Source organism: Canis aureus, chromosome X (assembly GCF_053574225.1).
Source record: "Canis aureus isolate CA01 chromosome X, VMU_Caureus_v.1.0, whole genome shotgun sequence".
In the NCBI taxonomy this organism is placed as follows: Eukaryota; Metazoa; Chordata; class Mammalia; order Carnivora; family Canidae; genus Canis; species Canis aureus.
In genome coordinates, this window is record NC_135649.1 from 113590302 (window position 1) to 113604444 (window position 14143).

Here is a 14143-nt window from a genome sequence, read left to right on the forward strand (position 1 = left end):
AAATTCTGGGGATAGGTTGAACCTGCCCTCTGTTGGACTTTGCCTGAGATCACATCCATACTGGATTTCCCCTCATTCTTTTCTGATTTTATCACTCTCTTATATGTCTCTCCTCACTTATCCTTAATAAATGACTTGCACACAGGGTCTGCTTCTCAGAAATCTAACCTCAGATAGTTGTAGTCAAAAATCTAACCATGGGGATGCCTGGGTGGCTCAGTGGTTGAGTGTCTGCCTTTGGCTCAGGGTGTGATCCTGGGGTCCTGGGATCAAGTTCCACATCAGGCTCCCTGTAGAGAGCCTGCCTCTCCCTCTGCCTCTGTCTCTGTGTCTCTCATGAATAAATAAAATCTTTAAAAAAAAGCTAACCATGAAGATCTTTATAAGCCATGTGCAGGTGTATAAGGAAGTGATAAGTCCCAGGAGAATTTCAAGAGTCATGAGAGGCCTAGAACATCGAGGATACTAGTATTTTGAGCTCTGCACTCTCTTGGGTGACAGCTCAGCTTGCTTTTCCTGTGCATTCAGATAAAGATGTAGCCAATCAGGCACCCCACAGCAGCTGCACTATGAATTTTCTAAAAAAAGTATAGGAGTTTATTTCTGATCTTAGCTTGCCTTTAGAATCTATTTATTATCCATTCTCTATTTCTTTGCCTTCTTTGCACCTGCCACATCACCCCTCAGCAGTAAATAACTTTTTTCAAAGGTGTCATTTTGCAATTTATATGGCATATTTCATGATGCCACTGATGGACACTTTTTGTTAGTACCCTCAATTGTTTTTGCTCTATCACTGAAGCAGATAATTTATCCTGACATTTATATGAAAAGTTAGACACTGAGAATACCTGCTCACTTGAGACTTTATATAGGCATGGTTTATTATGGCACATATTGTTGGCACCTGGTTCCGGATTCTTATATAATAATTATGTTCTTTAAGTGTATAGAGGAATGAGAAAGGTCCCATGGTGGAGGACTCATAGCCAATCATGGAAGCTTCACATGTCAATCCACTTCCACTGAGCTCCACAGAGATTCCTTCACTCAAACTATATTGCTGTTAACTGTATATTGACACCTCTTAAATGAACTCAGTTGGGGTGAGTGAGTGCTTAGAAGACTCTTCACCCAGGGGCCCTATGCAAACCTGGTTTCAAAAGTAGGCAGGAAATAAAAAATGTGCGTGTAATTATGCTATTTGCAGAGTCTGTTTGACAAGTAGAAATGTGGAATTTTTCCTTGAGATAGCTGTGTTCTCTTGCTGAGGAAATCCTTTTTTTAATGGGCTTTAGGATATTTGCCCCAAGTCACAAATTCATACACTTTTCTGAGAGCCCAGCATTTTATAAACTTGTTTGGCATCAGGAGATCTTTGGAACAGGAAACCACCTGCTGGGTTTTAAGTGGGAATATTTGTTCAGAAGATTTGAATAAAGGATGAGCTTAATGAGGCATACGTGTCCAATAAACAAATGTGAATATTGGAAATGTAGGTAGGTTCTTGGGGGGGAAATAAAAGGAACACATATCCCAGATTGTGGGTAATTCCTCCTATTTTTGGAGAGCTGGAAAAAAATAGGCCTGCTAATATAGGATTAATTCAGTAAGGATTAGGTCGAGTATGCTGCTGGTCACGGAGTGGTCACTAACTCCAGAAAATGGAATAGGGATATTCTAGAGAAAATAAATACTGAAGAGTGTATAGCAACTTTTTTGCTAACAAGCCATGATCTCAAATTTTAGAAGAAGCAGAGTGGCATTTTATCTATCAAAAACCCTTCTAAAAAATGAAAATTTCCGTGCCAGTTTTTCTATTTACAAGACCTGGCACTGGGTGTATGTGACATTTCCTTTCAAAGAGGCATGATCTTTTCTTAAATTTTTACATTTTGAGAAGATACTATATACTTCTTTTCGAAAGCAAATCTCATACTCCTGGAGAAAATGTTGTCTTCCTTTTTTTTTTAAGGGTTTTATTTATTTATTTATGAGAGAGAGAGAGAGAAAGAGAGAGGCAGAGAGAGAAACAGGCTCCATGCAGGGAGTCTGACGTGGGACTCGATCCTGGGACCTCCAGGATCATACCATGGGCCAAAGGCTGGTGCTAAACCACTGAGCCACCCAGGGATCCCCGAAAATGCCATCTTCTTGTTCATATTCTCTGGCTTCTGTAACTGAAGGATTCAGCAAAGCCATCTCCTTGTCCCTTTATATCTAATGCCACTGTCTGCCTCCTAGAAATGGAGAAGCAACAGTGACATCAGAAGCAAATGATAGCAAGGAACTTGAGTCAGGCACCCAGGCTACATAAAACAAACTTTAAAGACAGAATAAGCAAACTGTGTGTAGGCTAAATAACTTCGTTAATCTTCACTCAACTCCTCTCCAAGGTGCCATATATCTAAGACTGCCAAACCTTAATCACTAGAAAAGCTTAAAAAATGGTATTGCATTTTCTGTGGGTTGTACAGTGGAATGTCAGCAATGCTAATGCCATCACTGTGGATAGTTTGAAGAAATGTTTCAAATAAAGGACTAGTCTCATACAGAATGTGTAGTGGCTGCATCATCAATGTATCTTTACTGTATGAAATAAATGACATGGATCAGGAGCTGTTTTGATTAAATCTAAGGTAGCTGTAATATTTCCCACCCCCTACTTTGTTCTATTTTCCTAAGATCCTGGAGTAAGAAATAGGAAGAAAAAAATCATATTTGGTTATTTGACAGACTCTCTCAGAGAAAGCATGGGGGAAGAACTAGTAATAAAGAGATAATATCTTTTCCCAAGACATTTAGTGACTATTTCAAAGACATTTCTTTCTGCATCCATCTTTATTGAAAACAATTTTCAAAAGTTTTTCCTGGGAATTTACACATGTAAATATGAAACATGATTGATTTTGATAAGGCCAACTTAGAATATTTTTAATGCTAATAAATGAAGACCTTGATCATAAATCTACACAATTTATTTAGGTAATTATTGCATAGTTTCAATTTTTTAAAAGTGAGGGGTTTTTTTTAGTATGGATTCAAATCTGAAGAATTTCATTTCAAGAAAATGATGGGGAAAAATTCTAAACAAACAGTTGGATGGAAATTGTACAACTATAAGATTTATCCATCTTGGAAAACTGCCTGAAAGAGAAGATGGCAATCCAAAAGGAAATTCTTCATATGGGCATGAATCTTTGTCATATCCTGCAGAAGAAATGTCTTTAGTTCAAGGTTAAAGGTCACTTGTTGAAATGTGTATGTCATTCAGCATTCAAGAATCATGAGGACTAAAACAGAAGATGATTACCAGATCAAAGTATTTTGCTGTATTGACTAATGTCTTTTCTTTTGTCTTCAATGTTTGTTTTTTCAAAATGCCACTGTTTGCTCATTTATTCATGTAAATGAAACTGGAGATAAATAGCCTCCAATAATATTTTAACTTGAGTAATTCTCTTGTGGCATCAGAATACTAATGTTGACCATGTATCAAAATGAAAGCCACATTTACTGAATGCAGGGGCCTTCTTACTCTTATGGATATTATCTTTCTAGCAGAGCATCATAGGTTTCCCGTCATCATCATCATCATCATCATCATCATCATCATCTATATTCAGGGCAAAAATATCATTTAGATTTATGGATTTACCAAAGCCACATTTTCCAAAGTGTATTCCATGAAACACCAGTACCCCAGAGTGTTACTCATTTAAAAAATCCTTGATCAAATAAGTATAGGATAAGCCCCTATGTAAAAAAAAAAAAAAAAAAAAAAAAGGTTTTAGAAATATTTGTGTATTTTTACTGCAGGTTTCCTCTAAACTTGTAATATGCTAATGAATATTGGAACTCTCTCAGAGAATGTTTTGTAGAATTTCCTATTCTTATTTTACATTTTTACATTTTAAATCTTTTATCTGAGAACATTTCATAGGACTAATGTTTTGAAAAACATCTTTGGCCAGATGCTGAACTAAAGAAATGTGGCAGCTACTTTTCCCCGAAGCAGCCTCTATACAAGAATTTGCTACCTCCAAACCAAAAGCAAGACAAAATTATAAATGACTGATTTCCTCAGTAATCCTCTTGTAAGTTTCCAGAGTCTTCCCATAGAATAATGATTATCCTTGAAATATTGGGAGTTGAAAGAAGATATGGGCAAGTGCAAAAAAATTTAGACAGAATTAGTATTTCTCAGAGGAAAGACCAATTCCCTAGGAAAATTGGATGTACCCAAGCTCTTCTGTGGTGAGTTAATAATTTATAAAAGTACATATCCCAGAATTTTAATTTAGAATATAAAGACCAGAGACAAAGTTGGAAGAGACATAGACATATTGGCCGAAATCCTTTATTTTTGGAGATGACAAAATGACAAAAATGATTCCTAGAAAGGTTAGGTGGCAAGTTCCAGGTTATAGCTGACAGAATTGGAGTTAAAACCAGGCCTCATGAGTCTCAGTTTAGATTTTTTTATCTCCTCTGGTATTCCCCCCACCCCCGTTTTTTTGGTAAGGCAATTCCTGGCACAGAGTACCTTGGGAAAAATACTACAAGGAAGTATTTTTATCCTTCAGATACAGGGGCAAAATTTTATCTTTCTGGTCCTGTAGTGTGTAAGCTGCAAGGAGTTATGACTTTGTTCAAGTGAATATTTTAAGATCTCATCATTCAGCAATTCTGGAGAGGTAGCGCTAGAGAAGTGTGGGGCCTAGGTATGTGCCTTTTTTAAAAAGATTATTCATTCATTCATTCATTCATTCGAGACACACAGAGAGAGGCAGAAACATAGGCAGGTGGAGAAGCAGGCTCCCATGGGGAACCTGATGTGGGACTTGACCCCAGGAATCCGGGATCATGACCTGAGCTGAAGGCAGATGCCTAACCACTGAGCCACTCAGGTACCTGGCTATGCACCTTTTTAATATGACTCTCAGGTGGCTCTGGAGCAGGTGTTCTGAAAAGCATGGCTTGAGAAAGACATGTGGTTGGTTGCTCATTTGGTTTAGTAGTAAATCCTAAGTCCTTTGCCTTCATATATTCTATACAATGCTGAAGTACTAAAAACAGAATTAATTCAAAGGAAAAAGTAGACTATAAGAATTCCATTGTGAGCGTTGCACAATGTATTTATAAATTATCCTGAATCACATCATCTAACAAGTTGCTACAGTGTGGTTTGCCAAATGTGTGTATCGTTCACTTTTCAGAGACATTGAGGTTTAAAGCTAAATAAATAGACCCCTTGTTTTCTGAATACATTTTTTGGGCAAAGAATGCTTTTTCTAGGAGAAAGCCTGATAAAAGAAATCTCAACTGCCTTGTTAGATATGAAGTGGTTCTTAGAAATCAACATGTGAGGTATTTAAATGTAAATAAATCAGAAAAAGATAGATTATATTATCTTCTATATACACTTGGGTTTTAAAAATGAAAGAAAAATTATGTGGTAAAGTGGTTCTGAGGTTTTCCTAAAGTAGCAAAATAGTGGTGATAAGTAGCTATATTTCAGGTGCAGTAATCAAACCAGGCAAGGAGTAGAAAACAAGCAACTGTTCCTTCAGCCTTGCCATTTCCTTGAAATGCACATTACTCTGCTCCTGATCTTCATGCTCTTCTAACCTCCACCCAATATTTTCTTCTTCTAACTCTCTACAGCTCTATGTAGAACAGAAGAGCACAGAGGGAAAGGATGTGTCTCAGAAATGCTGCCCCAAAGAGGCTTGGTGTTAAGTCTTGTGCTCAAAGCTAAGCCCAGAACATATCCCAGCATCAGGAGCATGGAGGGGATTTCCATGGGGCAAGGGCAACAATACAGTATTGGCAAACATATAACCATATTAGATAGACAGGAAACCATATTAATTATTTTCATATACTACATAGAAAGCTCTCTTTCACCCTCTCTCTCTGTCTCTCTGTCTCTCTCTCTCTCTCTCTCTCACACACACACACACACGCACGCACGCACGCACGCACACATACCAGTCCATTGGTTGTGCTCTTTCAATTGTCTGTTTAGGAGACACAACTATGACCTCACATTACCTTCCTTTCTCTTCTCTGTCTTTGGAGGTGTCATTTACTATTGGGATAATATATCCAAACAATATCCCTCTCTTACTTCCCTTCTTTCCCAAGATTGATAAAGGAGGCTTACTGATGATCAGCTTTGGAGATGTCTGCTCCACCACCTGAAAGTTGAGGGATGACTCTGCTCATACATTGGCTCTGTGTTGATCATCTTCCATCCCCTACCCCTACCCCGCCCTGAGAAACTCTCTTTTCTGTTATTCTATGTACCTTGGGAAGCTGACCTTTTGGGTTTGCATCTTTGAGCTCCTTGCCCTCTGACTTCTAGTTGGATTTGGCCAATGGGAGACTCCCACAAGAAAATGGAATACAGGAGGAAAGTGAGCTCAGAATATTTATTCTCTAGCTGTCTCCCTGCTAGGACAGCACAGATGGATGACATTGTTCTACAGATGTCATTAGGTGTCTTGTCTATATGGCCACATTCTCTACCATCTGGTAACCACTCCCTCCCTTGCCTCTTCAAGTCTATTGTTGATAGTCCTGAAATACTACACTCTCCTTTTGGGACTGGTTTTCCAAACCCTCTCGCACCCTGTTGGAGTGTGCTATTTCTTTCCAGCAAAAGTCCTGGATGATACAGCATTTAATTTACAAATTATATTCCAGTTTTTAGTGAGACGAGAACTGACATTTACAAGCTTAGATTTTTGTTTACCACTGTATACTTAGCAAGTAACGTGGCACTTGCACATAGTAATTACTATTTATTAGAGGAATGAACAAATGAATTGTGTGCTTAGACTCCAATATAAAGATGTAAAACCATTACATGTAATTTTTTGTGTCCACATATATGCTTCCTTGCCACAAATGTATTCTATTACTTTGAAAATGCATGGGCAGGTTAGCTTTTTTTTTCCTCAAGAAAATATGGCCCCTCTCCCATCAGGAAAAAAAAGAAGAAATCGAAAACAAAACTTAGGCAGTCACATTTGTGATAAATGCCTCTTGACTTTTTATATTTTGACTTGATCCAGGATTTTCTTTTGCCCTCTTGGATAAATGTGTTAAGAAAACAGAGAAACCATTTGGTATACCCATGTTCATAAGGGAATGACAAGTACACAAGCTAGGGCAGGAGTCTGAGACAGCATCCAGCTTTCCTCTTGTACTTGCCCCATGACCACAATTGATTGGCTAGCCAGACTAGACTCCAAGAGGGTAGCCCAGTGGCTTTATTTTTAAATCTCCTGCTCACTTAAGAATACCACTTAGGGACCTATTCCTTTTGTGCAGGTCCTTCCTTTAGTGCATTTCACATGGCGAAAAATGTCTGCAATCAGTCACAAGTGTCCAAAGTAATCCTCTCAAGAAAGAAGTCAATTAGCAAATGCTACATGCCACAGTCAGGACAGCCTCATAAGTGTTAACTCCAAAGAGAACTCAGAATGCTTCCAAAGACCTTATTGCTATGAGACTTGATCAACTATATTTCCATATTTAAGACCCGATTTCAAACATGTCTGATCCAACACTCCAAGAAAACTATTTCAACACCACCAAGAACAAACTAATGCTGATTTTTTTTCTCACTCTAAGCCTGATAGCCCTAACTGGACACATTATAATGTCCAGTCATTAAATACCAAGATACCCTTATATCAATACTGTTATTTTTTCTAATGAAGTCTCAGATTATCAGTAAAATGGACTGAGTTGTCCTTCAGGATGGACAAGCAAGCACTATAGAATTTAGGGTAAAATGTTTAGGCTTGGGACACCTGGGTGGCTCAGTGGTTGAGTGTCTGCCTTTGGCTCGGGTTGTGATCTCCGGGGTCCTAGGATCGAGTCCTGCATTGGGCTCCCTGCAGGGAGCCTGCTTCTCCCTCTGCCTATGTCTCTGCCTGTCTCTGTGCCTCTCATGAATAAATAAATAAAATCATTAATAAAAGAAAAAGTGTTTAGGCTCTTTCAATGATGAAAATTAAGGATATGAAGTTATACAGAATCAATCAAGGAGCAATGTAATACAGTCTCAAAAACTAAATTATAGGCTTCAACTTCTATTGCTCTTAACGTGCCATGTTGTAGAGACCAAATGTCCTCTTCAAAATGCTTATTCTAAAATAAGAAATCAATTCTGCATGGTTGTGCAGTGACCCTTGCAAGTGCAGTAACCGGACAAGAAAATACATAAGCAATGACAGTCATATATCTTCATTTAAATTTAAGGTCCTTCTTTCTAGGACTAAGTAAAATTGGTTCTTTCTTTTACTTGGCTTATTTAAAAATGAGTTCAAGAAAATAGTCAGGGACAGGATTTGAATGGATAAATATAATTCCTTCCCACAAATGGCTCCTTCTTTGTTTCATGTTTAGGAATATGAAATAGCTCTTTCAGGTTGGAAATCTTCCCACCAATTGAATAAAAGGAGAACCAGCTGAGACACATGGCATCCCTGTCCTGATTAGTGTAATAGGACTCTAAAATACTAGGACTTCTCTGACTTGCTTTTTTTACCATTCAAAAAAATCAAGCAACTATAAGGCCCCACTATCATAAAGGGTTAGCTTTGATAATATATCATTAGTGTCAGTTACAAAAGAGAAATGAGGGACTAGTAATAGAGACTAGTAATTCAAATTATTTGCAATAAACTTAATAGTTAAAAACAAACCATTCAGATGCATGACCTCAAATGAGATAGGCAAAGGCAGAAGAAAACCTAAGGCATGGAGAGGTGAAGATACCGTTTCTCAAAAAGGACATGAACATGCGTTTTCCAAATCCAAATCTAGCACTCTTTCCACCATACTATTCTCTCACCAATGAAGTGGAAAACATATATTTTGCCAGAATCTATTAGAATATTGTAGATATCTCTTTCCTGATGTCACCTCAAATCCCAGACAAGCACCTTGTAGGCCCACAGTAGCAGCCTAGTATATACAAATGTATTGGTTGATGTCCATACAGCACAGAAAAGCTGAATGGTGACACAGCCAATGGATTTCAGATGTCCAAAAATCTTCATCAACATCATTTCTGAACAAAACTGTGATATATGAATTTCCCTTTGTTACCTCCAGCCTTTCATCTCAATAATTCTTTTTCCCCTTTTATCTCCTATTGTCTTGTTCTAAAATGGCCGCACTCTTTCTGCAACTTCCTGCACTCAAGTCAGATACTTCTGATACTTGCAAACATTCTATTCTTTTTCTCAGAATCTATAGTAACATCTGATGCTTGCATCTACCAGAGTGATCAAAGAAATGACCATGCTGGGGCTGCATTATCACTAACTGAGAGAATCACCCTTCCAAATGTCCCTGCTGGACATTTGTGCTCAAGCCACCCCCTACAGGGATTGGCAAGCACAACATTTGAGCTTGAGTTCCACTTGGCTACAGACAATAAATAGAATTTCCAAAGGGAGAAAACTGAACCTCTAGTTTTTTGGAAAGTGGATCTATTTCTACTTGTATCTGAAACACCTCTTGAGCTGATAACTCCTTAGAAAATGAAGGAAACCATATTGCATGCAAATGTAGGTTTTAATGTCACACATCACACTTTCAAATTTAGGTCTCCAGACATAGAAAAAAATTAGTGTGCATGGCATGCACAAAGAAGTGGAGTGAATAATTATCTCCTGGCATTATCTATTCCAGATCCTATTCCAAAATGAATGCTATAGTGGAGTGTATTTATTCACATTGGGTTGAAACTTGGGATATAACTCTAAGTTAATTTTATTTTCAAAGAAAATTTCATTAAAATAGATAAAGGCTTTGTTTCAAAGAGACAGAATCAGAGCTAATGCATTTTGCCCAGGTTTGAGCATTTTACTTGGCCTCCTTGAAAGCTTAATGTTTAAAGTGGCATTCTCAAGATACAATAACACTGACAAAGGAGTATCTGATAGGATGATGGAGTAACACTATGATAAATCAGCTGACAATGAGACAAATCACCCAAGTGGGGAAAGTGGCCCCTATGTTGACATAGAATCAATATTTACCATGGTTTTAGAACCAGGTAATTGTGAATGGACATAGCTTGTGTTTTCATCTGAACTGAACATTTTGAAAATTTATGTTTTGACAAGATCTGACCCAGCTCTCTATGGATCTTATAGATGGAATGCAATTGGCAACTCTGATTCATGACTTTGTTTATATACTTGTGCTTCAGCACATCAGAAAAGCTATTTTTTCCCTATAGTTTCTAAGAATGGCTCTCAATTACAAAGCCTAAGTCTGATTCATTTCTGGTCCCCTTTTCTAGCTTACATCCATTTTCCTTCTTGTATATGTGCCCATTATGACATCTTTCAGAGCCCATCAGGGATATGGAATAGAAATGAAATATTTTACTGACTTGAAAGTATGCAGGAAAGATTCCTTCCAATAAGAAAAATTATGCATATGCATTTCCTTTTCCCTTGCCAATGTATGGCAGCAAGGAAAACAGAGACGAGCTAATATTTAATAAGACATCTAGAAAAGCCATTCTGTTTACCTCAACGGCCCATATTTCACTCTTGCTTTTATTTGCATAGCCATCTTGCCCTTCTGTCTTCTTATTAATTACTATTTTTTAAACGTCATCATCATCATCATCATCATCATCATCATCATATTTATTGTTATCATAGCCAAATTGTGTTTTAGCATTTACAGGGTGCCTGCCACTATTCTGGATACAGTCACATTTCCTAATCACCCTTCATTTCTACCTACTATATAAAATTTCTCATTGGTACATTGCTAATTGACTATAGTAAGTTACAGTAAGTACTATAGTGTTCTTCCTAACTTCCTCACTGTTACAAGTTCTCTATTCTTTCTTTCTTTTATTTATTTCTCCTCAGCTCAGCTAAGATCATCTTTGCTAGCCACTGTGACCACTGGTTAGTACCCCAAAAGTTCCTACCCTCAACATCTACTACAACTAATTGGAAGCACTAATCTTCATAACTGATCTATATTTTCCTCTCTTTCTCGGTCCTTATTTCCTCATTCCGGAGAACAAGATGACTTCTTTTCCCTATATTGTGTGTGTGTGTGTGCACTCTCTGATGCAGTATGGGGTGGGTTGATAAAACATAATACGCAAAAGAACCATATTAGACATATGAAGTTTCATGGGAACACCAAGGAGTGAAAATTATTTTACTCTAAAATATTGAAGGAATGTTTTACATCTAGGAAGAGCCAAGATTCTCTGAATAAAGAGAATTGTGGGAGCTGTTAAGTAATTAATCTGATATAAATGGTTTCATGTAAGTAAAATCTATGAAAGAGGATCAGGGTTCATTGGGGTGGAGAGTTAAAGGGAATGGGAGACAAAACTCAGTAAAGTCCATTAATGTTAGAGTCTTAAATGATATTTACCCCATTTCCCTTTTATAAGTCTTTAAAACATCCTGTACTTAGGTCTTCAGGCAATGGAAAGATCTCAAAAACATGGCCATGCTTTCCCATACTTGATATTCTCTCCATTTATTTATCCTGAATCATGAGAAATGTCATTTCCACAGGGTGACATCCCCAGGAGAACCAGAAAAAAAGCTGTGTGAAAATGATTGCTCATTCTATCTGGTCATTTAAAGGAGCAATGGCAAGATGGGTGTTTGTTTTATTATTCTCTGTACTTTTCTCCCCTTTTGAAAAGTTACTTCTAGAAAATAATGAGTAACAGCTGCTATCAAACAAGACCCTCATAAACTTGAAATGATTTTCCATATCTTGGCCTTCTCTATGAAACTTTGCACGAATAGCCTAATTGGAAATCATCTCTTCATTTGTTGGAATCCTGTAGCATTTTATCTGTACTTCCTAATCTTACTTAACTACTACTTAACTATTTCTGTCTCATAACATATATTATTATAATTTATAACTATTCATGTAATGTCTATTCTCCCTGCTAAAATTTTTGACGGTAGCACCCAAACCTGTTTCATCTCTCAACTTTTCAGTGCATGCAGTAGTTGGTATTTCCCATATAATTCAGACTCAGAAGTTATTGACTAAGTGAATAAATGTAGGAATGAACAGTCCCATTGAAAGCTCATTCTCAGCTTGTTACTCATAGGATTTTATTTCAAATATTGCCTTCCAAAGCAATGACCACAAAATTAGTATGAAATGGGATGAGCATGAAAATTGATTTCAGGAAAATCGAGCTTTGAATTTAGTTCTATTGTTTCTTTTGGAAATACTCTACAAATCAGAAATATTTGTTTTGTCAAAATGATGACATAGCTCTTTATAAAATGTGCCCTTAGCTGGGTATATTCAGAGGTATAGCATTTAAAGAAGAAATGAATTTAGAATTTAGTTTTCATGCTCATACTTGCCAAAAATAAAAATTAAACAAAACTCAAGGAAAGCAATCCAATTTAATTGCTAATAAGCAAAATCAAAGCAATGGAATTACAACATAATATCTAGAATATTATAGAATTCTTTTAAAAATATTATAAACAAAAAAATATTATAAACACTCAACAATGCATTATGTTAATTATAAGATAAAATACAATTGTCATTTAAAATATATATTTAAAAATTAAAACATCAAAAATAATTCATTTATTAATAATTTGTTCTTATTTAGAATAAAAATAAACCAAAAAGATAAAAATTCATTTCTGCAGGTGATTAGTTACATTTTTATAATGTTAAACAAACAAGAACATCAAACTTTTTGGTTTCTTTCTAATTGAACAAAGAAAGTATCCACCATCTTTGACATGTGCACGTTAGAGTGCTATGATCTTTGTTAATTTTAGATAAACATTTAAAATGGTTAATAAAAAGGAAACTAAAAATTTCTGATGTATTTAATTAGAGCCTCTTGTCACAACGTTGAAAAATGAGAGCGGTCTGAAAGTCTATAAAATGGCATGTTTTATATTGAGATTCAAACTTCACTTTGGGAGTAGGTATTCAAAATGAAAACCAAAATTTTGAATAATCATTGACTCTTATATGAATTTTGGAAGAGACTCATATAAGCCAAATCCATCATTTGCTCTTGTATTCATTCCCATTCACACTCCCACTTAAGATAAAATAGGGAATGTAGCAATAATCTCTGACATTAATTTTCTTTGTGGAATAGAACACAAATAAGGAAAGTTTTCAAAAGTGGCAAACAATATATAAAATTTAAACTACTAAATTGGCTAACTCAAAAGAATGCCAAAATGAAATGAATACTATACATGTTTCTATTTTATAATAAAAAGCCCTTAAAACTTATTTAAGATTATACAAACATTTAGATTTCCCACAGGCTTAACATAAATTTAAATGAAACCTACCTTTAAAATTTGGCCTGATTCTTGCATCATATCCTGATGTCCTTCCCATTAATTTGTCCAAGAAATCTGAAGGCGATAGGGTCTGCGAAGGTTGTTTTCCAGACCTGGAGTCATGGTCTTTGCAGAAAGCCGTCCTAAACACACAATTAACTTTATTAGCAACAATTCCACTCTCATTGCCTGTGAACTAAGGCTCACAGAATGTTTGACATCATGTTTTGTTAATATATATAATATGTAAGAAGAAAAAGAAAATTACAAACTTTTTGGTCAGCTTCTGAATTTGTATGTTCTCTAAAGTTAACTTTAAATGATGAGAGTTAGAAATCCTGAGTCATATCTCCCAGATGTCCAAACTATAGCCATAAAGATGTTTAAGATGATACAACATGCATAGCTTATATTGTAGATTTTATGGACATATAGTTAAAGCTATTTCTTTCTAGACTCATCAGAGAAATGAAGATGATAATTTCTAAAATGTGATTGTCTTGAAATCATTCCCCGATGACTATCAAGCAATTCTTCCAGCAATTTAACCCTTAATACAAGTCTTCTACTTTTTATTATAAATATATAAGATGGACAGAACAAAGTAAACAGTAAACTATTCCATTGCTGATTTTCTCACCTGCTAGATTCTGTTCTAGCTATCAACTATTAATAATTTTCAATGTATTATCTAGAAGAAAAGCTTCACTTGGAAATTTAACTTCATTTTAAAATAGGTCAACAATAAGTGTGTCTGTACTTCTATTATTTTA

General features: G+C 36.1%; 2 protein-coding genes across 11 annotated transcripts in view; one reads left to right on the forward strand and one right to left on the reverse strand.

The window, feature by feature from the left end:
* Positions 1–14143, forward strand: part of LOC144308047 (uncharacterized) — a 404506-nt gene that overhangs the window by 219234 nt on the left and 171129 nt on the right. The gene's annotated exons all lie outside the window — the stretch shown is intronic.
* Positions 1–14143, reverse strand: part of GLRA2 (glycine receptor alpha 2) — a 173599-nt gene that overhangs the window by 157312 nt on the left and 2144 nt on the right. For all 4 annotated transcript variants that reach the window (XM_077888189.1, XM_077888190.1, XM_077888188.1 and 1 more), the window contains one exon: positions 13380–13513. In XM_077888189.1, the coding sequence (XP_077744315.1) occupies positions 13380–13513 (134 nt within the window). The remainder of the gene's footprint in view (positions 1–13379; positions 13514–14143) is intronic.